Source organism: Pteropus alecto, unplaced genomic scaffold (assembly GCF_000325575.1).
Source record: "Pteropus alecto unplaced genomic scaffold, ASM32557v1 scaffold3, whole genome shotgun sequence".
Lineage (NCBI taxonomy): Eukaryota > Metazoa > Chordata > Mammalia > Chiroptera > Pteropodidae > Pteropus > Pteropus alecto.
The window spans coordinates 13,488,767-13,515,504 of record NW_006442484.1 but is presented as its reverse complement, the minus strand read 5'-3'; the positions used below and the strand labels follow the sequence as shown (position 1 = coordinate 13,515,504).

The 26,738-nt window shown below is 38.2% G+C and overlaps 1 protein-coding gene across 8 annotated transcripts in view; it reads right to left on the bottom strand.

The window, feature by feature from the left end:
* The window catches only part of MGAT5 (mannosyl (alpha-1,6-)-glycoprotein beta-1,6-N-acetyl-glucosaminyltransferase), a 330,189-nt gene that overhangs the window by 115,224 nt on the left and 188,227 nt on the right, over positions 1–26,738 (bottom strand). For all 8 annotated transcript variants that reach the window (XM_015596648.2, XM_025039242.1, XM_025039241.1 and 5 more), the window contains 5 exons: positions 26,300–26,389; positions 11,496–11,567; positions 9,767–9,928; positions 6,208–6,377; positions 2,931–3,065 (listed from right to left, as the gene is read on the bottom strand). In XM_015596648.2, the coding sequence (XP_015452134.1) occupies positions 2,931–3,065; positions 6,208–6,377; positions 9,767–9,928; positions 11,496–11,567; positions 26,300–26,389 (629 nt within the window). The remainder of the gene's footprint in view (positions 1–2,930; positions 3,066–6,207; positions 6,378–9,766; positions 9,929–11,495; positions 11,568–26,299; positions 26,390–26,738) is intronic.

Below are 26,738 nucleotides of genomic sequence, written 5' to 3'. Positions count from 1 at the left end.
TATACAATGGAATATTACTCAGCCATAAGAAGAGATGAAATACTGCCATTTGCGACAACCTGGATGGACCTTGAGCTAAGCGAAATAAGCCAGACTGAAAAAGTTGAAAATCACATGATATCACTTATATGTGGGATATAAACCTAAAAGCAATACATGAACAGGACAAACAGAGACTCAGGGACATGGTCAATGGACTAGTGGTTACCAGTGGGTAGGGGGTGGGGGAAGAGGGAAAAGGTAGACAGGGTAAAGGGGGGTTCGGGGAGGGTGAAATGGGTAAAAAGGATCAAATATATAGTAGCTGAAGGAAAATGGATTCTGGGTGGTAATCACACAATAGAATATATAGATGTCAAATTATAATGTACACCCGAAAATTATATAATTGTATTAAGCAGTGTTAACCCAATAAACTTAAAAAAAAAAAAAAAAAGTTTGTTTACTTACGTGGCCTACTAACCAAAAAAGATGGTTATTTTCATGTAACTGAGAACAAATGTGATGGCCTGTGATTTATGAAGATTTTAAGAAAATGACAAACCCCAAACCAGGATAAACCTGATTCAGAAGGTAAAATGCTATCTATCCTGGCCCAAATCAAAATTTTAATTTTGCTTTTTTATGCAACTATAAACAAAGGCCATGAAAAGCAGAAGGTCTCTTCTCAATCAATTCCTTTCCTCTGCCTATGAAGTTCTCACTGCCCAGTGAGAAAATCACTGCTACTGCAAGGAAATGCTAGGACAATGGTGTTTTTCTTCTCTGTGTTTGAGAAGATTCTTAATATTTTAAATTTTCATTTCTTTCAATTCTAAAGGATTTCCAATCTGACAGAACCATGGAGCTTAAAATTAATAATATTAAACTATAAGCTAACTTGAAATGAAGAAACCTAGTTCAGGCTTAATGATTCATTTATTAGTTAAAAAAAATATCGAAACATTTCTTTATCAAATATCGATAGAAATGGAACACATGAAGAGGTTTCCAAGTCACTTTAATTGAAAGATTTTCAGTGTTTTCTTAGGAAGTTGGCTCAAACTATAGGTCACCATCTACTATCACTGGAAAAATTGGTATTAACTTCACAGTTTTTACCCAAATTCATGTACCATCGACACTATTAAGTAAATATAATATTTATTTTATTTAAACTTATTCACCTTTTATGGCTGAATAGATAAGAAAATAAGGCACTTACATAAACTGCCTGTAAGAGACTCACTTCGGATCAAAAGACACACATAGACTGAAAGTAAAGGGATGGGAAAAGATATTTTATGAAAATGGAAACAAACAAAAGCTTAGGTAGCAATACTTACATCAGAAAAAACAGACTTTAAAAACAAAGGCTATGACAAGAGACAAAGAAGGACCCAGTAATCCCACTTCTGAGTATTTATCTGAACAAACTCAAAACACTACTTCAAAGGGACATGTGAATCCATATGTTCATTGCAGCATTATTTACAATAGCCAAGATAATGGAGGCAACCTGGGTGTACATCAATAGATGAATGGATAAAGAAGAGGTGGTATATACATATAATGGACTATCACTAAGCCAAAAAATAAATGAAATCTTGCCATCTGTGACAACATGGATGAACCTAGAGGGTATTGTGCTGAGTGGAGTTAAGTCAGAGAAGGATACATGTCATGTGATTTCACTTACATGTTGAATCTAAAGAACAGACTAAACAAACAAAACAGAAACAAACCCATAGATACAGAGAAAATTTTTATGGTTGCTGGATGGAAGGGGGGTTGGGTAGTGGGTGAAAAAGGGGAAGGGATTAAGAAATATACAAATGTGTTGTTACAAAAGAGTCACGGGGATGTAAAGTATAGCAATAAGGCAGAGTCAATAATATTTTAATAACTATGTACGGTGTCAGATGGGCACTAGATTTATTGGGGTGATCACTTTGTAAGTTAAATAAATGTCTAATCACCATGTTGTACACCTGAAACTAATATAATATTGTATGTCTATTATATTTGAAAAATTTATTCATCTTTTAAATTTTATTGGAAACTTACATGCCGTAAATAAAAGCCAGTATCAACTGTAATAAACGGAAGACAACAAAAAAGCATATTACTCTTCCTTAGTAAGTATTATTAAACTCGCACTAGATACTTTTGCCTGCTGAAGGCTGAGATTTACAGCTATTCGCACTCTATTAAAAATGTGTGTGTTAAAAGTAGTGTTGGAGAGATAGTAGCAACAGACTAAGCCTTTTTCAGAAAGACTGAAAGTGGAAATATTAACAAACTTCAATATATAATTCAATGTCATTTAGTGTCATGCTGTGTATCATGTAATATTGTTTCAAATAGTAAATCACGGTCCCAATCCCACACACAAAGAAATACTAAGTTCTTCTGCTAAACAACAAAGACTGTACAGAGTAATACATGCACTTGATGATACTAAGCATGAGGCTCATCTTAAAAAGTACAAGACCCCAGCCTTGAGACAAGCTATTTCCAGTTTTCTCTTCCAAGAATCACAAGAATACTGATGGGGGAAAAGCGAAGAGAAATGGGTCATTATCTTAAACCTAAGAAACACCAGAAATGACACTGTCCACAGTTTATCAAAATCAGTATTTGATTAAGCAGATGAGGGTGGGGCAGGCATACTGAGAGAGGAATGCTAAGTATTAGGAATGGTAAAAAGGAGGTTGGACACTTGTTTTCTATTCTTACAAGATATCGATGAAAATAATGAAGAACCCTTGAAAGTAAAACGTCACTATGAGAATCTAAATTTCAATAAGGAATGGAAAATATACTCCACACGGTTCAAAAGATAATATTGATAAGTGGTTTTTTTTTCTACTTGTAATCATGTAACCCGTGTTAAAAAAAAAAAAAAAAATCAAAACTATACAAACTTAAGAACAGCATGCGGCACTTACTGGTAATGGACCCAGGAGGGTCCGAGAGTTTTCTTGAACTGAGCAAGTCCTACGATATCAATATAAATGAGCTCAACAATTCTGTCTCCTACAGTTGGACAGCCGGATCGGTTTCCCACAACCTTCTTCATTATTCTAGAGAAAGGGAAGAGAGGAAAGAAAAATTTACTTCAAGGTACTACATTTAGCGACTTTAGTAGGCAAATAAACATCAAAGAATCCTCATCAGGGAGAATGGCACAGCCCTTCCCAACCCACTGCTTATTCAAATTCTTCCTGCCCATCAGGGCCCATCCAGAGCTTTGATTCTGACTCCTGCTAAAGGAAATGGTGGTACACAAACATGGCCTTTGAAACCAAGGAAGATAGGGGTCTGAATGTCACAACTAACTAGCAACTGTGAGATTTAGAGAAGTTACATAACCTTAAAAAGTTTCCTCATCCTCAAACAATAAAACAAACAAAAAACCCAGCACACAACCAGAATGGACACACAGAAGAAAGCAATCTCTCAGGCCTTTTTCAGGTGGTTAGATGAGGTACTAAGTAGAAAGTGACTAATGTACACAAGATCCTCAGTGACTATTGTTTCTTATTACGCCAGCCTTTAATGACCTCCTATTTCTGACCTCTTCTATTTCTAGCCTCTACAGTATAAACTTCATTCTATATTGTCTTGTACTATTTCCTAATTTCTTCTCTTACGTCAAATTGTTCCTTCTGACTAGACTGTATTACATCCTCGCATTACGGTTTATACTTTCTCATTGCCCTTTCTTCCATCCACCCATCCGTACCAACCCACCTTTGTACTCAGAGAGAGCCAACATACAACTTTACATGTGGAAGTAAATAACTGTTAATGGTACTGCCATTAGCATGACCTAGAAATAGGTCATTATTGAAGCCTTTTATTCCTGCTCACATCCCACAAGAATCCTTTCAAATTAGGGATAGATACCCTACTTTGACATAAACAGGACTCTGCTCTATAGCTCCAAACTACCTCAGGCACCTTGCTCCTCTCCTCTGGTTACCTGTAACCAATTTTTTCCCAAGAACCTGAAGATTTTTTTTTTTTGTAAAGGACTAGATAGTAAATACTTTCATCTCTGAAGGCCACATTTTCTGTCTCGACTACTCAACTCCGTCATTGTAGAATGAAAGCAGTCACAGACAAAATATAAACAGTGGGTGTTCCCATGAAACTTCATTAACAAAAACAGGCAGGTCTAGACTTGGCCGCTGAGCCACAGTTTCCTGACTCTTAGGTCCACCCTGTATTCAGTGGTTCCCAAACTTGTCTGTACATCGGAATTACCTGGAGGCACCAAAAGATACTTATACCTGTGTTCCATCCCCAAAGGTTGTGATTTAATTAGTCTGAGATATGGTCTGGGTTTTGGGCATCTACAAAGTTCCCCAGGTGGTTGTAACGTGCAGGCATGTTTGGGAACCACTGCGCTATGTTGCTTCCACAATTATCTTGTTAAATAAAATACATCTGTCGCTGTCACCGAAGTTCCCCTTGACCATCGAACTATGTCTTTGCCTGACAGACCCCTAATGTTCCTTTCCTGACCTCCCTAGTAAGCACTTGTCCCTGGCGCTCCAACAGTATGCCTTTTGTTTACTCACGCACCCATTCATTCACCCACTTATTCATCCTTTCACTCATTTGTTCGGTTAATAGTTTGAGCCCCCAATGGTGTGTTAGGCACTATTCTAGGTGCTAACTACACAGTAGAGAACAATATTCAAACAGTTTCTGCACTCCCCGTGCTTACACTCTACCGTCCACACCTCAATTAGTACTAATCACATTGTAATGGGTGTGATTATTGTGTAATGTATTAGTTATAATTATAAAAAGATTAGCATCTCCTTGACCACATGCTGGTCATCTCTGTATATCCCATACCAAAAACCAGCCCACATAAGGCACTGGAGGAATGAGTGCTAACTGTATGAATGCATCCACTTCATAGATTGTGTACCCGATGTGTTTTAAAGCAAGCAGCGGGGAAGCAACAGAAGGCAGCATGCCGAAGGGACAGAGTGGTGATTAAGGGTTCAGGAGACCCTAGGTTTATCCAGATCGCAAAGGAACAACGCGGTACAGTAGACAGAAGCACCGCCTGTGAGGTCAGACAGACATAGGGCTTGAGTCCTGGCTCTCCCATGTATTCTCCACGTAACTTCACACAACTCATTTGTAGGTTGAACCTCGGTTTCAGCAGAGACCAGCAGTACCCAGTACCTACTGCCAGGTTTGTGTTAAGGACTAAAGAAGATGAAACATGTAAAATGCTTAGTATCTGATGCACAGTAAGTGCTCAACAAATGTTAGCTGTTAATAGTCATCATGGCTGTCATAAAACTAAAGCCCTTATATCATGGTTTCAGAATATGGAAATCATTTAACAAATGACAACTGATGTTATCTTACTGCTATTGCTTTCATCCCAACACTGCCACTACTGTGGACCTCGGACCTAATACAAGTGACTTCTCTGGGAGTCAGTCAAGATCTTGAACAATAAAGTAGAAGCAGGATGGGACATATTTTAATACCCCTTTCATCTCTAGAATGTTCATTCAAGGTGTTTCTTCTGGAACATCTGACATATGGCAGAGGATAACCTGGCTGTTGGGTGGAAAGTCTCAGTGGGCAGTTACGCAGAAGGACGGAAGGGGCTCTAAGCATGCCTGCTTGGCCAGCTGTGTCAATCTAAAAGCGATTAAGAGAAGGCTAGAGCTAGAAGCAAGTTTCAGTGAAACAGAAAACCCAGGTAGAGTTAACAGACTCAGAGTTTGAAAGTTGGCTAATTGAAAAAGGATTGGTTCAGGGCTTTCAGGAAACTCATTCTATCCAAATTAAATTATACACAGGAACCTGCCCTGTCGCAAGATTTAGATAGTTTGATGTTGAGTAGGGAATGGTATGAATTTCAGCAAGAGACAGGGAATTAGGAAAGTCAATAATGTTTTGTGCTGCAGATGTTGGAAGCACCTGTTATAGCAAAGAATAAGCTCCTTGCTTTGAATTTTCTGGCATTCATTTATGAAGCCTCTGGAGCCTGTAGCTACAATGAAAACATATTATCCTTTTCACAGTGTATGTATTTAGCTCCTGAAAATAATCTTCTTATCTCCTGTTTAGTGAATTATCACTTTCATTTTCTTCTAAAAGAAATTACACACTAATAGAGGGCTTTAAGAGTTTACAATTTCTTTTTTGTATTCTGATTTTAAAATTGAAAAGTAATCTCCTTACTCCTTGAGCTCAGCCAGTGAAGCCGAAATCCTAATGTCATGGCCCAGTAAGTACAGAGATGTAATTAAATCACTCCACTGAACTAATTCACCAAGAGGGCCACCACTGAAAGCTGTCTCAGCAATCTTAAATCCAGATTCCTTCGTCAGGAGTCCCAGGTGAACAAGGACCTGAAAAAAGAAAAAAGAGAGGTGCATACTTATTTCCACTGAATCAAGTACGGACTCCACAGTAACACACCAAAGAGCGATCAACCAACGCTAAAGTCAGGCTTACGTTCTAATGTGAGGTAAGCAGTTTTCTACAAAGTACAAAGAAGGGAAGGAAATTACTTTTTTCATTATTGTTTTAGAGAAACAAAGTCATTGTTGTCCTTGGTATGGCTAAGAGCGTGAGGTATAAACAGATATCCTGCTCTTAAAAAGGATATATTTGGAAAGTCAGAATTAAAGGAGAGTAAGCCAGGACAATAAAATATCTTTGAACAATATTGGACTTTTTTCTACAGCGAGAATATTTTTATACTTTTAACATGGAAAATTTCAAACACATACAAAAGCAGACATGATGACATAGTCAATTCCAACTGTACTCATCATGTAACTTCAATAATTATTATCTCATGACAAATCTTATTGAATGTACACCCCTCATTTTCTTCCAACCCCTCTAGCTTATCTTGAAGCAAATCCTAGACATCATATGCTTTCACCTATAAACATTTCACTTTGTGTATGTATAAGAAACCCTTGCTTAATATATCATAACATCACCATTACCCCTAGAATAGCTATTAATTTCTTAATATCATCCAATATCCAGTTAGTGCTTACATTTCGAGTGTCCCTTATATTTTCAAGTGTAGTTGTTTGAGTCAGAAGTCAAATAAAGTGTGTAAATTGTAATTGCTTCATATATCTCTTAGCCTTGTTTAACCTATAGTAGTACCCTATCATCTTTTTTTGAGAAGGAGCTTGTAATTTACTTGTCAAAGAAACTGGGTGGTATTTCCCGTAGTCTCTCTCACATTCTGGATTTTGCTGATTGTATAACAGATTCTTCTGTCCCTCGTATTTATGATAAATTAGTAATTAGATCTTTGGATATAACCGAATTCACACACACACATACATTTGGCAATGCTACTTTATAGGCAGTACTGTGTATTTCCACTGGTGGGAACAATCACTGTTTTGTGATGTTAGCAACTAAGCATCTCCTACTAAGCATCAACTGCTGATGATCACTAATGAAATGCATTAATCCATTAGGAGTGGCAAAATGGTGATATTTATCATTTATTCTGCATTTATTAGCTGGAATACTTCTATAAAAAGAAACTACTTTTCATCAACTACTTGGTTACCCTGAAATACAGTTTACATAAAACAAAACAAAATAAAACAAAAACCCTAGTAAATACTTCATTTTTTCCCTTTATTTACCAGTTTTCAAAATTTGTTCTTTAGCATTCTCTCATAATGACCAATGAGGATTTTAAAAAATTATTATAAAATCATAGATATAAGTATATTTGACGTGTTTCAATAAGTTGCAGCTATTATTCTTATTATCAAACTGTCCATCTTGGCCAATGGGAGGCTGCTCAAATTGGCTTCTAAGTTCTTTTGACATAATCCTAAGTAATCTTTGATAGTTTCTTTGCTTCCTGGTATGACAAAGTGTTCCAGGCTCATCATGTGCAACTTCTGTCTCAGACCTTAGCCAATTTTCTAAGAATCTCTTCTACCATTTAGTGGAAATGGTATTTAAAGAGCAAAGTCTGGTGCTTAGGGTGTTCTAGATGATCACTGTAGGCTTTTTCAGTGGACATAGCTAGAAAATTTATTTTCTCTTAAGGATAAAACTAATCATGAGTTCATTCTGGTTTTTCCAATTCAAACTCAGGATTTCAGTATCTTTACATGACACTATCCATCTGACATGTTATTTCCTCTCTCCCACACTGAAAATCCCACTTTTTAAGGACACTAACATGATTACTTATTTGCTTTAGTCCAATAAACACAAAGAATTCAAAATGAGGATATCAACTTCACCATCTACTATGGGATTAGTAAAAATTGTTATATTTTTGCAGTTTTTGTCCTTTGTGATATCCCATCAGAAATATTCAACTTTGTTCTAAAGTCACTAAGATTAGTCCTTTTCTATGTATTTATAGTAAAATGTGATATGCAGTCAGTTCATTTGTTTTATATTCCTTGTGATTTTTAGGTATTGCTTTTTGGAGGTAATTAAATTTTGTTTTACACAAAATAATTCCAGTATTAAATCTACGAAGTAGGATATATTCAGAAGAGTCCAGTTTCCAGAACTGTTGCCTCTACACTATTCCCTCCCTCTCCTTATTTGATCTTTTTAAAATTGTAGTAAAATATACACAAAATTTACCATTTGAACCATTTTTAAGTATACAGTTCAGTGTCATCAAGTAAATTCACACTGTTATGAAACCATCACCACCATCCCTTTTTTAAAAAAAAATTTTATGGTTTATCCTTCCATTTAAAAAATATGAGCAAGAACTATGTATGTATATTATATATTTGTGTGTATATGTGTCTATATGTATATATGTAGGTATAGATATATAAATTTCCTCTCTCCTTTAAAAATAATATTCACTATTCTCCACCTAACATGCCTTCACCTAACAATATATCCTGGAGGTTACTACATAGGGTTATACAGAAATACTGTTTATTTCTTTTTATGGCCCATCTGGATCTCTGTCTAGATACTCTTCTATAGACTACTTGGTGCTAGGACATTTGGTCCTGCTATCTCATAAATTCAAGGGATCTAAGCAAGACTGACTCATTAGCGTGTGACTTGAGGTTCAGCAAGTGTATCTGTATTTTCTTCTTCGCGTATATCAACTTCATCAAATTAGGAATACCAAACTCATTTAATATATTGTAGGTATAGAAACAGATCTTTTACTTTGCTCAGTTATTCGTAATCAGAACAGTTAATCGAAGGCCACTGCCACTTAGTCTCTAACTAATAGGGTATAAGATTTTCCATGGGGTATTCTAGAGGTTTTCTAACCATCTCCTCATGAACTTGAAACAAATTGGTTCAAGTTTAATTTATAGTATCACTCGCTCAAGAATGTAAGCAGGAGAACCAGAGCAGCAATGGGACTCATCAGTTACCCAAACCCCAGAATTGACAAACACCCCAAAAATGAAATTGTCATGATGATGTAACAGGAAGGTCTCAAAGGTTGTATTCAGGTAAAGAATGTTAAGTTTCTCAACACCACCGAGACAGATGATTCAAAGGAAAAAATCTTACAGGCAAATATTCTGCTTAGCTTCACCTAAGAAACACGTATACTGGTTCTTGCGAAGTAAAATGACTGCAATCGGGGACAGGAAACCCCAAAAATGAATGTATGAGAGACGGAGCAGTTTCCACCCCTCCGAAGAACTATCACTGAGACATGACATTTTTAAATCCTGTTTCCAAGCAAAATCAAATTTAAAAAGAAAACTGGCATCTAACTGAACTGAATTAATTACAAACTCACTTTCTTCCTTTTTCTCTTTTCAAGATTCTGCTTTTCTGCCAGAGACTTGATTGCTTGGATCCAAGCATCAGCCATTCGCCGGATCCGCAGTCTCATCCACCGGAATTCTTCATGCTTTTTCATCGTACTGTAGAGAATATTAAAATCTGTACGAATTTCCGCCTAGAAACAGAAATTTAATAAAAATGAATAGATGATAAAAAGTCAGAAACCATAATGGTTTTCATGACGTGACATTTAAAAACTTGAAAGAGATACTCAATTATATACAGGGCTTCAAAAGTGAGTCTTGACTGCTGCACGGGTTTGCTTTAAGGTCCTGGGACTGCAAATTGAAGTGAAGACCCCTGACTGCTAATCTGCTCTAAGGCACATCGTTTAAAAAATTAGAAATTGAGAAAGAAAGAAGAGTCATTGCAAAGCCCTGAGCTATGTTAAAATGTATTTTTTAATAATGAGTACACTTGAGGTACCTTGAAATTCTCTACACCTGAATTTATTGGCCACTTCAGTCTACTGTAGGGCAACAGGATACTGGGAAAGCTGAAGTCAATTCTTAACAGGCTACCTGGTATTGTGGAGGCTGCCATAAAGACTTGCTCTGTCCATAAAATTAAGTGGGGAAAATACATGCTCCTTATCCAGTTTTTTCCCAGTCCAAACAAACAAAAGTTCATTATTTTCTAAAGAATTTAAAAGCTAGGAATAATGTTTTCCTATCACAACTAAATAAAATGTAAAATTCAGGCCAGAATAATTTTCAAAGCCAGGAAGAACATTTTTGTAATATAGCTGGATATAACCAGTGATCGAAATAACAGGAAAAAAAAAATGACACAATATTTTTCACGTAACATCTAAAACATACCAAATCCATCTTTCAGTACGGATTCACCATAGTTCATTCTCAACACTCATCCGATCATGTCTTTCCTAGAGTCAACAGTTTTCAATCTAAGCATGGGTCAGCAAACTATAGGTCTTGGGCCAAATTCCCTTTGATGCCAGTTTTTGTACATGAACTTTAACTGGAACACAGCCACGTCTATTTATTTACATATTGTATATGGCTGTCCTCTGTACTATAAGGTCAGATTTGAGTAGTTGCACCCAAAGATGAAAATATTTACTACTTGGTCTTCTATAAAAAAAGTTAGCTGATTTCCCAGTCTAAAGACTAAAGACTTAAACCTTTTGCAGTCCCCTACCTACCTTTCCAATCTCATCTTCACCCCAGCTCTTCCAAACATGCAAGGCCTTGTGACACTGAACCATGCTCTACTCCCTGAAAATGTGAAACTCTAGTACGTGCACCTTCTCCCCTAAAATCAGACAAAAAATTATCTCCTTGACCCAGTCTTAACTCATTCATCATTTAAAATTCAGTTCCAGTGTCATCTTCTCTTGGCCATATCTCCTGACCCCTACCTAGGCTGAGATCGCCACTACCTCTAATTCCCACAGGTCTGTATTCCAGCATTCACACAGTTACCATCACTATTTACAACCATAACCCTCATTAGATCATTGAGCACTTCTACATCTATCGCTTAGGAATGCTCAGATAATTGTTCGATAAATATATGCAAACTGGTTGACTTAACTTATAGAAGTTCTTCAGTTTATCACTATTTCAGGTTACAGGTGGGATTTCTAGGAGACTCCACTTATATTACTTGGCATCGGACTCCAATCACAAGCCTAGTAAGAGGTTTCCGAAATCACTTACCAATGAATTATGATCAGCTTCTTCATAGGGATTTTTTGCTCTCCAAGGTAAATGAGGACACCAATTTTCAACCTGAAAAATATAAATCAGAGACACTAAGTATGCTGGTTTATCTGTAAATGAATTAACGTGTGTACAAAGCACTGAGCACAGTTCCTGACACTCAGTGGGTACTGTATTTAAGTGGGTTATTATTATTATTAGTCAAAGACCCATGCTTTTAGTTAGCACTCCACAGATAGGTGCCCTTTCAGATAAAACAGTAATCAGCAAAGGTCCCAAGGAGCACATGATTAACTTTACATCTATCTGTCCTTCAAAGTACTTTACAGTGATGACCCCTTAATCATTTAATCCTCACGTTTCTACAGCAGAAGGAGAAGGGGGTCTTTTGGCAGAAAGTTAAAAGACTAGAACAGTGCAGTAGGGGAATGAGAATGAAAAAGTTTCTCTCTGACTATTTAGCAAAAGGACAGGAATGATTCTTTATCTGTTGTGGCATGTCTAGAAAGGAAATAGCATGGCATTTGAGTCATACAATTCAATCATTTATCTCAGAATTAGAAATGCAACTGATAATTTAAAGCTAATTGATCGAGGCTTTCCTTTCCTTTTCTGTCTGTTCACTTCATGCTATCACAAGGAATAAGATGGTAAAATGTACTGGAGAAAGAGATGAAAAGAAAAAAAACCCTCAGCAATCTTGTGAAAGCCATTCTGTTAGATGGATTGTTCTGTCAAGGCACAAGAGTTTATTGAGTTGTGGGGGAGGAGGACAGAGAAAAGAAAAGCGTCAGGTTTTACAGAAATCACTTCAGTGAAGGTTACCAAAGAAAATTAGGTAAATTCACAATTTCTCCGTAAAGGAAAGATGAAAAAATGCAGAGTAATATTGATGTCTGACCCCTTTGTCAAAACTGGCCATACAATTCCAAGATAACATATCACCCAGTTACTAACATGTAATGAGATCATTAAAGATAGATAATAAAGAGCCATGGAAAATAATTTTCCTATGGCCAGGCAGACCTATAAAAATGAACAAAGCGAGAGGGTGAGGGACATCCTTGGAAGGTCACTAAGAATGCAGGGAAATGTGTGAGATCACAGCCTCCTGGATCAGTAATGCAGAGTCAGACAAGATGGTGTGTCTTCAGCTCTGGGTGAGTTTCCAAAGAAACAGCAGTTTCACTAATCTACAAACTTTGCTTAATGCAAGGTGATGTTTTATTTACTAAGACCAAAATAACTGGGTGGTTTGCATATAGCCATCTGCCTGCCAAGGATCTGAAAACAATAGGCAGAGGGCAGCAAAGCTTGGGGGAGGGTGGAATCCCCGGATAAGAAAAGTACAATATTCTCTTTTTCTTCTTGTGGAATAAAATTAGACTTTACCATATTTGTGAGTGGCTTCAGAGACTCAAAAGGAGACTTTCCGAATGGGGACATAAGGAAAGTTGAAATGGGTTTTACTATTTAAAAAACAAACAAACAAACAAAAAAACCAACAAAAAAACCCACTAACTTGCCTTGGGTGCTCATGTCTAATTCCTGAGACCTTAGAGCAATATCACCATGAAAGGCAATATCTTGAACTCCACAAATGAGAAAAATGAGGGAAAACCAGCAGAAAAGCCTGAAAGAGGATGAAGACCCAGTTGGCCCCAGTAACACTACACACATCTGTATCTTGTATTCTTAGGCCAGACTGAATTATCTAGTTCAAATTAAATTTTTGTAAATGGACTCAATAAAACATGCTATAAAGCATATTTACAACATGAAGGCTTAGAATGAACTGCAGATCTGATCGAGAGACCTTCAGCCCCACACGAAAAAGATGAGGATGGGCAAACAGGGTACAAATTTGCAGTCAATCTCACACTAAATAACTAAGTGTACACAGCCACGTGTCACATAAAAAATTTCCCCATGAATAGCATGATATTGGGAAAGATGAAACAAGACTATGATAAAGAAAATTAACCAAAAGGAGAAACATTAGTGAGATCAGATATTGTTAAAAGAGAGTCCGTTCATTCCCTCCTCCCCCTAAGAAGAATCTTCTAAAACTCACTGATGAAAATACAGTCCCAGGTGATCTTCTAAAACATGACTTCCCTGCAGAATACTCAGGACTTTCATTCCTCTTTGAAACTGATCATTTATCTCAGTTCTTGTTACTCTAAATGACTGGATAATGCTTTGCAAGGCTTCAAGGGCATCCCTGAAAGTATGGAAAATGGAGTCGGTCTATTTTAGCTCTCAGTGAGAAATCTTAACCGTTACATACTCACTCGTAACGGAGGAAAACCCAACCATGAACATTCTTGACACAGAATGAGGAAAGTGGGTTATTAAGGTTGTTGTTTTAACCAGGATAACTGGTTAATAAGATAACTGAATTACACATAAACCAATTTCTCCATGGGAAGGGGGTGGGGATATTTCTTTCTGAAACCTCAGAGAATTACCAGGATTGGAAGAAAGCCAACATCTGCAGTGACTCCAACTTCAGAAACAAACAGCCCTCAAATGAGCAACCCTTTCTTAAATAAGGGTCATTAATAACACCCGGGGAAAATCTTGCTCAAGGCTAATGACTCAATCTCCTAATCCGTTTTCTGTCTGATCTACCCTGGCTCCTTTAACAAATTTAACCCCCCAGCACAGCATCCTACCAGGAAAGCTGGACCCCAGAATGAGCCCACTGCCTTTCTGATCTGGATGCCCTTCTATTTCAAATCATTATTACCATCTCCTCCTGGCTGTCAGAACCCTAGTGTCCTAGGTTGGCCTGTGGTCTCTGCCTTCCTTCACGCATTGCCTTGGCCACACGTTCCTAACTGTGGCCCCTGGTGCTCTCCCTAGGACAGTATTTACCCTCGGTACAAACACACAAAGCTGGGGCACTGGACTCTCCCATCCCTACTTGACTTCTACAAGCTAGCAGCCCTGCCCCAAGCCCTGTGCCAGGGTAGAAACTGGATAGCCTTAAAATAGTCCACAAATCACTACATAAGTCCAAGAATTGAAAGCCATCTGAGTTCATGGCAACACACACATACAACAATCAATAAAGGAGCAGAACCATTACTCTAATAACCTTTGATTTGAAGACAAAGCTTCTTCAAGGGAAAATAATCTTTTTAGTGCACTAGCCTTAGGCAACAAAATGAAGACAGCAAAAACATAAAAAGACTAGCCAGCCTAGACTTTCGGAACATTAATGCATATTCCACTGAGAGGGCCCTTTAAATCACTTTCTTAAACAAGAAGATATAAAATTAACCAATTTGATTTCTGACGTCCATTCTCCCAGTGATTTAAACTTCTTTGATCTGAGAAGATTTTGCAGCTTACTCATGAGCAATGTGAATCGAAATTCATAAACAGAGCTCAAGGAGGTCACTCTTTCAAGGTCCAATAGAATGGACGACAATTCATCATACTTAAGAAAAAAGAAATTTCTGGTAGATATGTATATAGCTCAAACTGGAATTTAAAGGGGGGAAAAAATAAAAGGACAGCAAAAACTAGAAGAAATTTAACGTATTTACGCATGTACTTAGTTAGGTACAACTGGCATAACTAGTAATGTTCTATTCTTTTGAAAGAATAATGATCAGGCTCTGTTATGGCTTCTTCTCTCATGATTAATGTTAAGCATTTTGCTCTAATGGATCACTGACAGAATTTCATGCTGCATTTTTCAGATTGTAAAGTGCAGTCAAAGCTAAATGAGAAAAATGCATTTAAAAAGTCTGAGATTATCTCTGGACAACGGTGTTATGGGTGCTTTTCATTTTCTTCTTTATACTAATGTGCATATTATGATTTTTTAAAACAATGTACATTTATTAATAATTTCTAAAGGGGTTACATTATGTAAGCATTCAATCGTTTACTGAAGGTTATGGTGTGTCAGGGTCTCGGGGGAAAAAAACAAACAAGCTTGCATACATTAGAGCATTTAAGCCCCTCGCCAGGATACGTGGGAGGAAGTCAAGGCTTAAAGGGGTTGGAAACTTGCTGAGGTCAGCTCACTGGTGAGAAGAGCTGGGTGACAACTGAGATCTGTCGCTCCCCTGACCAGCACACGTTAGAGCCACCGTAAAGGCCAAGCTTAGTGAAGGACAAGAGAGCTGCTGGGTGGGGAAAGAAGACTGAATGTGGAATCGGCCAAAATGGATTTTATGCCAACTCTACAAACAACGAGGCATATAACTTTAAACCCTTTGGCTTTCAAGTTGTCTTATCTACAAAATGAAGGCGTTGGCTCAGGTGATCTCTTAATTCTATTATGCTATAAGATCTGAAAAAATTTTTTCCATCATCTTGTCAGGCTAATTGGTTACATATCAAAAGGGTACAGTTAACTTTACTTATAGTCGACTATTTGATAACACTGATTATAAACATCTCTGCATATATACATATATACACACACACGTACACACATATTTGTTATACTGGCATATCCAATGAAGTTACTCATGAAGGTATATGCTTAAAAAAAAAAACTTCTCTACCCCACTGCACCCCCAGCCCACCACTCTCTAATGCTTCAAAGCGGCAATGCAAATGGTAAAAGATACCTACACGTGTAAGTAGTTCAGCTACCCAGACCCGTCCTGTGCACCAGACAACTAGGCTGATTAATATTTTGGCCAAAATGCTTGTTAGAAATGGCTATGTATATGGCTATGGGGTGAGAAGACAAAGGATAAGAACAAAAGCTACAATGTACTAGGAGCCAAGCACTAGGCTAAGCACTTAACACACATTACCTCATTTGCTCTTCAAATAATCTTCTGGGAAAGGCCACTAATCATGCCAGATGAAAACACCAGCCCCGGGAAGACCCACGGCTGGGTGCTGAAGCTCATCTGCAGCCCCAGAGCCTGTGTGCTTAATCCCTGTGCGACACCCATAGAAACCACACACTTGGTTCCTATAGTCCCATAAGCATGGTTCAGTCTTCAACATTAAAGTATCATTGCCTAAATCTTCTATATAAAATCCTTCACAACAAGTTCACTCTGGTCCTGCTGTACGGCGGCACTGGAAGGGCGAAGAAAGTCATAACAGCTCCCTGCTTACAACTCTTGCCCCAGTGAGTGTCTATACAGATGATTGTGTTAAAGCCTAAACTGAATTACTCCCTACACTAACTCAAACCCTTCAGTGGCTTTACCTTGCACCCAGAATAAAATGTGGAATGTATAGCAAGAATTTACAGAATCTGACCTCAACCCTTACACTGCTTGCCTCACTCACTCTGCCCCACATACAAGAACCTCCTTGCAGGTCGTTCCTATCTCAGAAGGGTTGCCAGACTTGTATGTGTGTGGCAACTGCATCTCATTAAATAATTAATTGTATGTCATTTAAATGAGAGAGAGAGAGAGAGAGAGAGAGAGAGAGATAGAGAGAGACAGAGAGACAGAGAGACAGAGAGATCGAGAGAGAGTGAGAGAGGGAGAGGAAGGCCAGTTAAATTTGAAATTCAGACAATGACTTTTTTTTTTTAGTATAAGTACATCCCATGCTGTATTTGTCACATACCTAGAGTTTAAAAAATCAGTTTACCTGAAATTTAAATATTACTGTGTATCCTGTATTTCACTTGGTAACCCCATACCAGGGCTTCTGCATTTGCTATTCTACCTAAAACACTATTCCTTCCAGAGTTCCATGCATAACTCCCTTACTTCTATACTATGCTTGAACTTTTCCTCAGAGAAGCTTTCCCTGACCTACTTACCTGGCTACACTTCATCCTTACTCTATTTTTCCTTGGGGCACTCACCATTTGTGGAAATTATTTTATGTATTAGTTGACTATTGTTTGCTGCCCCATCCAAATGTAAGCTCCTTGAGGACAAACTTCGATTTGCCGGTTCAGTGATCGATCTATCCTCAGCTCCGAGACAGTGCCTGACATACAGTAGTAATTGATCACTGCGTGCTGAGTAGTGGATAAATAAATCAAAGACATGAATTCAGCACTAAAGATATTCACGGTAATGAAACTCACTTCCATTCATGTGGCACTTATCCATTTCCATCATTTTATTAGAACCTTTCAACAATACACTGAGGCAGGCAAAGCAGGCTTGACCTGACCTCAGTGAGGAGAAATCAGACTGAAAACTAAAGGGAAAGCTCTAAACCACATAAGTAGAACGTGGATCCAGACACGCAATCAGGCCTCACGTGTTTCCTATAATACTGTACTGCTGCCTTCGACCACAGGAGGCAGGAATATTATGAACAGAAAGTACGGAACTGACCATGTGCAACAGAGAGAGCCAAGGACTGGAGAGATCCAGGATGTTAGGGAAGGGGCAGAACTCAAAGAGAGGCTGCATTAAGTTTTCAGCATGCCACAAAACCAGAGAGATTCTAATGAGAGGATGTCAGTTTTAAAAATCTATCCCAAACCGCGGTAAGAGAACTGTCAATTTTTCTTTACACTGGAGAGGCAGCAAATGAATTCCTCTGTAGTCAACCACATAGATAACACAGAGAGATGCTTCTTCTACCAGCTCTCACTAGGTACACTACCTATTGTGCCGGCACAGAGGAAAAAGTGGCCCTCATCGGACTTGCATCCACATTGAGGACATTTTGATAGCCAAAGTCGCCCAATTTACAGAGTCAGTCATATTGTAGAGACCAAGGATTTAGTTCCTCTTTTGTGTTAATGGGTAATTTTGCCCGAACTGCATATCTAAGCAAATAAGGCTGAATGACAATGAGAATAAGTGACAGGCAAGAAAGCTGTGCTTTCTAATATAATTGGCTCATTCCATTCTCATAGTATAAATGTGAATCCCTGTACTACCTTATAGATATAATATTAAAGAACATTATATTAAAATTGTTCATAAGTGTCCCAAATGCCCGTTTCATGCCTCAAATTCAATGTTTTAGCAGATTTTAATGTTACAAATTTTATTTTATTTTTCAACATTAGAAAGGTGATAGCTGAGAGCTCATCCACTCAGAATAAACAAAAAGCTATTTATAAAAAGTTTTAAATAGACTCATTCACTCAATAAAAACATGTACCAGGAAGCATTATACCTGTGAACAACACAGACAAATTTATCTGGAGATTACTTTCCATGCATTTGTTCTTTTTAAATACTTACTGAATTTTATAGAGTGATAAGTAGCATTTTAAATGAAATTCAGAACTACTAGTAGGTTTCATTAGAATTACATCATAATATTATTTCATACTATTTTCAAGTGTATAATTCTATAATACATCATCTGTGTACTGCAGTGTGTGCTCACAACCCAAAGTCTAGTCTCCTTCCGTCACCATATATTTGACCCCCTTTACCCTTTTCAACCTCCCCTCACTCTCTTTTTCCCTTGGTAACCACCATATTGTCATCTGCTATGCATTTATTCTTAATGCTGGATGTTGATGGTCATCCCAGGACCTTTGCACTTGCTGTTCCCACTGCCTGCTAAACATTTCTCCCAGACATCTACACAACTCACTTCAGCTGGTGCTCAAACATCTTAGGGCATTTCTTGACCACTTTATCTAAAATGGACACCATCACTTTTTTATTTATCTGTCTCTGTCTTTACGAAACATAACCTTCATGAAGAATGTTTGTCTTTTTGTTCACTGTTCAATTCCCAGCACCCAGAAAAATCCAATAGCAATGAAGGTCCTTGGCACTCAGACTGCGATCTCTAAGCATTATTTCTCATCAAGAAGAGCCATGGCTGATTAGAGAAATGGCTGATTTCAGGTCCAGGGCAGAAAACTGTATAAGATGAACCTAGAAGAGCTTATCACACCGGGTAACAAAAACAAAACAAAACGACGACGACGACAACAACAACAACAACAAAATTACTACAAACTAACAGAGTCATGTCGAAAAGACTCAGAAGACAATATGAATTGGCTCCCTCTGGCCAAATAAGGGGCAATTTGAGAACCAGTAAGAAAATAATTGAAATAGATTGAACATATCAAGTATGCTTCAATCAATGACTTCATACTGATGATAAAAACCAACAAATATACAAAATACCAAGCAAATATACAAAATACCAGTGAGAGTGGAATATGCTAGGAAGCCAACAGACAAAGAAATAACGGTTTCTTATATAAACTGTCGCTCGCAGTAACCAAATACCAGATGGAGTCATTTCTCTTCATAGAAATATTCCTGATAGATTAAGAAGGAACTCCTCATGAATTAATGAACCCAGACTTTGATCATCAATGGCAGCTAACATCACAAAGAGACAACCAGTCATTAAGGTGCCTCCTAACAGAAGTATATAATATCATCCATGAAGCAGTCTTGCAAAATATATATCAGTTAAGCCCGACTCTGATCAAGCCTCAGATCTACCAATTTACAGGAAATACATGGGACCAGGAACCAGGTTATACAACAAAACCAGGATGTAATAATCAAAATGCAGAGTATAACAAATTCTCCAAGGCAAATAAAAAGGTTTCTTCAACAAAGTCTAAAGGAGAGGAAAAAAAAAAAAAGGAGCTGGAAGGGAACCTAAAATTAAAGAGACTTTAGAGACAATTTTAATTTATGGTCCTTACTTGAAACCAGTTCAAATAAATAAACTTTAATTTCTAACAGGGCCTAGAAAATGCGGATTCTAACCTGATATTAAGGAATTACGTTAATTTTCAATATGAAATGATATTAGTAGTTATAATGGGAGTAGTTACGTGTTGTAAAGAGTCTCTTTTAAAGACACATATTAAACATTCGCACACGATGTGACATTTGGAATTTGCTTCAAAATAAAGGAAGGGGGAGGGTATAAATGAAATGAGATTGGCCATGAAATGACAATTGTTGAATCTGAGTCATGGGCACATGGGGGTTTGTTATACCATTCTTTTTCATACATGTTTGAAATTTCCATATTAAAAAAAGTTTTAAAAAAATTGGAGACAACTACATTGAAGCCCCTGTCTGCCAGATGTATTCCTAGGAGCAAAAAGGTGTTAGTTTGAGGTTTGGCAAGTCCTGTCATTTCCCTTCTAATTTTTGTTAAGGTGGAGGCCCATCCGAGAGGTCTCAATGTAAATGATGTAGTATCTGAAATTTACAGACCAACACTAATAAAATACACTTGGGAGAGCTGGGAGGTTGAGGGGAGAGAACTGAGCTCAGTTAGGCTGACTTGACAAATACTTTTTTTTGGTAAACTCGGGATTGTTTTAAAAAGTTCTTTCTCTAAAGATGTCTTAGAATTCAGGTAATAAGGTCAGTAAAAACCCAGAGATGAAAAAGATACAAATAAAGCCTGGACTCAAAAAAGGAAAAGAACATGATCATAAATCTCTCTCCCCACCTCCTTCACTGACAGGAAATATTATCTCACAGAGAAGGAATTTCCTACTGCAAACAGATAAGCCTTTACGAGGTGTATGTTGGTGTTCTCGAGCAACAGTCTAGTGATATTTTTAAAGTACTCCTGACCTGTCCCAAAATCTCATGTTGTTTTCATTCAGGTTTTCTTCTGCAACCTAAGCAGTCAGTTCTTTATCGCTGCCCACTTTGACAAATTAGTCTGTGCAACACCATTTCTAAGTTATCTTTAGCAGCCAACACAGCCCATAAATCCAAATCATTGTGCTGGTTATTAGGATTTCATTTCATGCTCGCATTCACAAACATTTAAGCTTTCAACCTTTGCTGTTGGGCATTAATCTTGGCATTAATCAAGAGATTAAGTACGCAGAATTTAAACTCAAGGTTAATAGCATGCTCAGCCAATATTGGTTTTACATATCGCCAAGGGAGAACAGAAAGAGGCAAAGACCTTTATGCCTGTTGTTCCTGACATATAAGAAACAGAATGATGAGTAAAGCATGAAATTGCTTCTTTTGTTCCTTTATGAGGGAGTCACACACACTTGCACACACACTCACTCATCCCATCCAAACTGGCATTTGAAGCAAAAGCTTGTACACATCCTGAGATCTAGAAATCAATCACTGGGCAATTTGATTATTGCAGAGCAACTGTACTTGCAATGGCAACAGAAGTGCTTAAAAAAACAGCACAAACAAATTAAGCAATCTGGAAGGGTATGATGGTTGCTAGTTGCTAGAATAATTGCATTAAGTAGAAAAAAATGTCTGCGTATCAAATGTATCAGCATCATGTATCAATATAATATCATAGGGGTAAAGAAATTCATTCTGAATTTCATAAAAGCTGAAAGCAGTAAAAGGCTCTGCAGAGGGCTAAGTTAATATACCTGAAACAATGACAGAGTAATTACTTTATAGGGCCTTGTCTCCATAACTGGAGTAGTTATATGGCTCACAAAAACAGACACAGAAAATGAACTGCCCAATGATCTGGAAATGCAAAGCTGCCTAATTCATTCACTCCCCCACCACTTGGAAAGACTGAATACCTGGTTTTCATGAGTTATGTCCTCAGGAGAATTGATGCTGTTTCTCTTTTTTGGGGGATAGGGTACCAAAACTGTGAGTATTTGAAAACTAGCAATGAAGACTGGTTCATGGAAACCAGCAAAATTAGAGCGATATTTCAAATACAGGTGGATTTTAGTATAGAACTGAATGCAAAGTCAATGGCGACAAATCACTAGGCTGAGTTGTTTCAGTTGCAATAGTAATGAAAAGTGCAGAAGTACTAGGCCACTCAGCCTCTCAGAGTCTCTATGATTTGGCTCTGTATCACTCAGAGCTGGAGAGAGGTTTGCATGAGATTGTGCCTTTGAGGTGTCTGGCATACAGTGGGCTAAATAATGTTTCATTCTTCTCTTAAAATCCGCACCCCCAACAAGGACAAGGACTAGACTTTGATGACCATATCCAGTCCCTAGTACAGTATTACACACACAACAAGCATCGTGGGGATAACGTAAGGGAAAAAGGTTTTACTTCCTGGGGTTTACCAGAAATGAGCTGTAAACTACACATTGGTTAGGGTAGAAGTAGAAGTTTATAATTCCATAATTCAGTGGAAGTTGGCACACTGAGACAATGAGGGAAAAGAAAAATGAAGGAAGAACGCCATTCCCTAAGACTGGTCTGAACCTAAAAGCCTCAATTTAACTGGTGACTGACTATACCAGAGACATTTTATTTCATGTCCTTTTTTTATATCTGCCAAAGTTCTGAAGTTAAACGTAGATAGAAATGAGAATTGGCTTTTCAGTAAGGATTAAGATTAAGTCACAGGTACATCTGTTGATCAAGCAAACGATCAAATGAAGATGTCTCCCAGATTGCAAGAGAAACCTGGCATGTGTGATACGGGTTAAATGAAGGGACAAAAAACGGAGTGTGTCAGGAAAGCAAGTTGGGGGTGGGGAACTAGACAAAAAAGAGTGCCACAGATGTTGTCCAGGATTTTAAAAATACTAGAATGTAATTAACTGGCTTCAGAAAACATCTCTAATAATTTCACATTAACGAAGACGGGTGTGTAGCTGCTCCATACGACCAGTTCACAGTCTGAATGTAAACGGAAGTGTCCTTCCAGGAGAAAAGAAGTCAAGGGGAACGGCTGAACTTCTACATTACCAGAAGTCAAGGGATCTTAAATTAAATTATATTGGTGAATGAGAAGCAGAAGTTGATTCAAATTCTAAAATAAATTCAAGGTCTCATATAAAATGTCTCAGGCTAAACGACACCTCACAACTGTCCTCAAAAAATGACATAAAAAATCATAAAAGTATCAGTTATGCTTATTGAGTGTCACCTATCTTTTAGGCTCTACTCTAAGCATGTTCCCATATTCACTCAGGAATCCTCACGGTAGGATCCTTTTAAACAAAATTAAAACCATTACTTTATAAAGGAAAACCTCAGACACAAAGAGTTAGGTAAGTAACTTTTCAAAAAGCATAGAGTTTAGAAAGCATCAGAAACGGAAGCTGAAGTCAGGTATGAGGCTCTAAGTCAGTACTTCTAATCAAAGTGTCCATATGGGTGAAATTCTTTAACTCTGATAGGGCACCTATTAAGACACTACGATAAAAAGGAAATTTTTTTTTTTTTTAAAGGATGGTGTTTCAAAGTTATTTTCAAATTAAAACTTTGAAAAAGAAGTTCCTAGTTCTCTCTCCAGGGGAATTAGCTCTACCCTCCTGGCTCAATTACCTGCATCCATTCTTCCTCTTCCATTAGTTTCTTAAGATAATGAACACGTACCATGGTGCCACAAAAATGAGTTCCCAGTAATTACTGACAATCAATGAATAGCTGTTCAATAAGTGCTCACTGAACTGAATTCAACTGAATAAAAAGAAAAGCTCAGTTTTCTGCATAAGAAGAGATCGGAATATGCTGTCGAAGAACCATTCCACACCTCCGGAGGAGAAAAAATAATTTGGTTAAAAGTTCTGAACCCAAACACCAAGCCTCTAATATTAAGTATATATGATCCATCACATCTTTATACAGCCCAGCCTGTTCCACATCTTCTCAATTTACCTTCACCAGAATGCCACTTTTCTCTCATTTTAGCTACATCCTCCTTCCTTCAGGCGAGTGAGGGGAGGGTGGCAGTTTCAAAGGAAGGCGATTGGGTCAGAAACAACCTCTGGACCATTCTTCCACACCGTCCCAGCTCTGGCTCGGGAGATGGAGGAAGGCTGGAGTGGGAATGTAAAATCCTCTAATTTTACTGCTGCAGCCCACCCCTACATGCAAACTCTCAGAAAGGCGTGAAATTAGCTCAGCTTGTCAATCAGGGTGCACAGTTGGACTCTGGCTAAATTCTATCAAATGGAAGGGGAAGAAAACTTCTGAAAATTAAACTGAATGAGGAATTTTTCCCTCAGAGCAGGAAAGGTGCTTCTAATGGACTTTTCATTGGAGTGAAGGTTCATTCATGTCCTCAGGCCTTACTCTTCTGGAGAAGGAAATGAGAAAATGGGCCATAGGCCACCTAAGCTAGAAACACAGGCAAATAAATGGTACAAAATCAATTTGTCAGTAGCCTGCTAATGAGGAGCATCACACACCCAATTCTCTGTGCTTTTAATTTCCAAGTGATAGTTTAACCACCATTAGCTCTGACGGTTCCCATGATAGCCATGGGGTGGCCATGGTGCAACCCGTCAAAAAAAAAAAAGTCTGACTGAATCTTACAGAGGAAAGAGAAGTAAAGGTGTAGGAGAGGAACAAATCCCACAGAATCCAGGACCACATGCCCTATAGCTCTACTGGTCTGGCCTCCATCCCCCAAAGCTGTCTGTCACCTTATGACACAGAATAGGCAACTGAGTCTCACAAGAAAAACTATGGCAAAAGCATTTCATTTAGCCTAATAATAGAGGCATTCTCCTTTCTGCATGGCAGCACCAGGGAGTTATCAACTACTGATCAAAAGGCAACCGCATATAGAACTGGGGAGAGAATGAAAAAGATATGGCAACCACGAGCCTGCCACGTGCTCATCCTCTGAACTTAGCCAGCACCCATTTCACAGGCGGGCGGCCAGAGCTGCCCCTGTCTGTAAGGGTGGAGCAGGAAGCCAGAGTTTTAAATTTCCTACTCCGTTGTTCCCCTGTACCTCGCCCGGATAAAGTCTTAACTCTGCTCCATCCCCTTGATCTTCCTAAAGGTGAGTGAGATCACTGAATGCCATGTGGTCTGTAACATGCTCTGCAGCCCTTTAAAAAAAGCTGCTATTTAAATTCAAGGATACAAATAAAAATGAAGCTCTGAAAAAAACGGAAAAAGAAAAAAAGGTATAAGTAATTCAACCTGTAAGTAAATAGCTAACTCAGCCAATAAGCACATGAAAAGATGCTCAACATTGCTAATTAGTACAGAAATGCAAACCACACCACGATGATAGCACCTCACACCTATTAGGATGGCTACTATCAACAACAACAACAACAACAAACGCTCCCACCAAAACTGGAAAAAAAGGACGTGGAGAAATTGGAATCCTCATGCACTGCTGGTTGCAACGTAAAACAGTGCAGCTGCTTTAGAAAAGTTTGGCCGATCCTCAAAAAAATAAAAAACAGAATTACCGTATGATTCCACCATCCCACTCTGGATAGATACCTCCAAGAGCTGAAAACAGGGTCTCAAAGAGTTATGTGTACACCCATGTTGGTGGCAGAATTATTCACAATAGCTAAAAGGTGGAAGCAGTCCAGTGTTCAGCAGCAGGTTAACGGATAAGCAAAATGTGGTATATAACACAATTAGCCTTAAAAAGAAAGGAAATTCTGACATATGCTACAACATAGATGAACCTTGATAACATTCTGCTAAGTGAAATAAACTGATCACGAAATGACAAATACTGTAAAATCCACTCATATGAGTACCTGGAGTGGTCAAAATTATAAAGACCCAAAGTAGAATGGTGGTTTCCAGGGGCCAGAAGAAGGGGGAGATGGGGAGTTACTGTTTAATGAGTACAGTTTCATGTTTGCAAGATGAAGAGTTTTGGAGATGGGTGGATGGTGGTGATGGCTGTATAGCAATGTGAATGCATTTAATGCCATTGAAGTATATACACTTAATAGCTTAAGATGTTACATGTATTTTACTGCAGTTTTTTTTAAGGGGGTAAAATTAGTTAGCTAGGCCTGTTTTTCCCTCAAAGAAAATAAAAGTCATTCGACTTGTGGGCAGAGGACAGTAACAAAGAAAAAAATCAGGTCTACTGTGTAAAACCAATGTATGTTTTCAAGCTTTTAGAATTCCAGGCTCAGCTACAAAAAAGACTAACCACACATATCCACCCCTCTGAAGCCACAAGAAGCTACTCACCTCACTGAGGTAAATAAAAAAAGAGCAGGTGGACCCATCCACTCCGTATTCTGCGTAGCAGGGATCTGAACGCCACATATCTTTCATCCACTGAAACAATAAGATCCAGGTAAGAACATCTCTGAACCGCCCATTCTTGTTGGCCCTTCCCATCTGCTGATAGAAAAGGTGAGCACCTGTGTATGGCACAAGCCGTGGCCTCAGCTCAGAGTCAAGCTGAGGTCAGGATAACTGATGCTCAGCTCTTCAATGATCCACAGGTAATCACTGACTTGAGCTGGGCCTTAGCACAGGTGCGGAGAGTAGAGAGGCTATGGGACATACAGGGCAGCAAAGCCAGTGGAGGCAATGGCTAGGAGAGTTTTATCAAGAGCGAGTGCCTCATGGGACCCTTGCATTGAAAACCCCTCTTAGGAAAATAGTTTCACCAGTCCCGGCA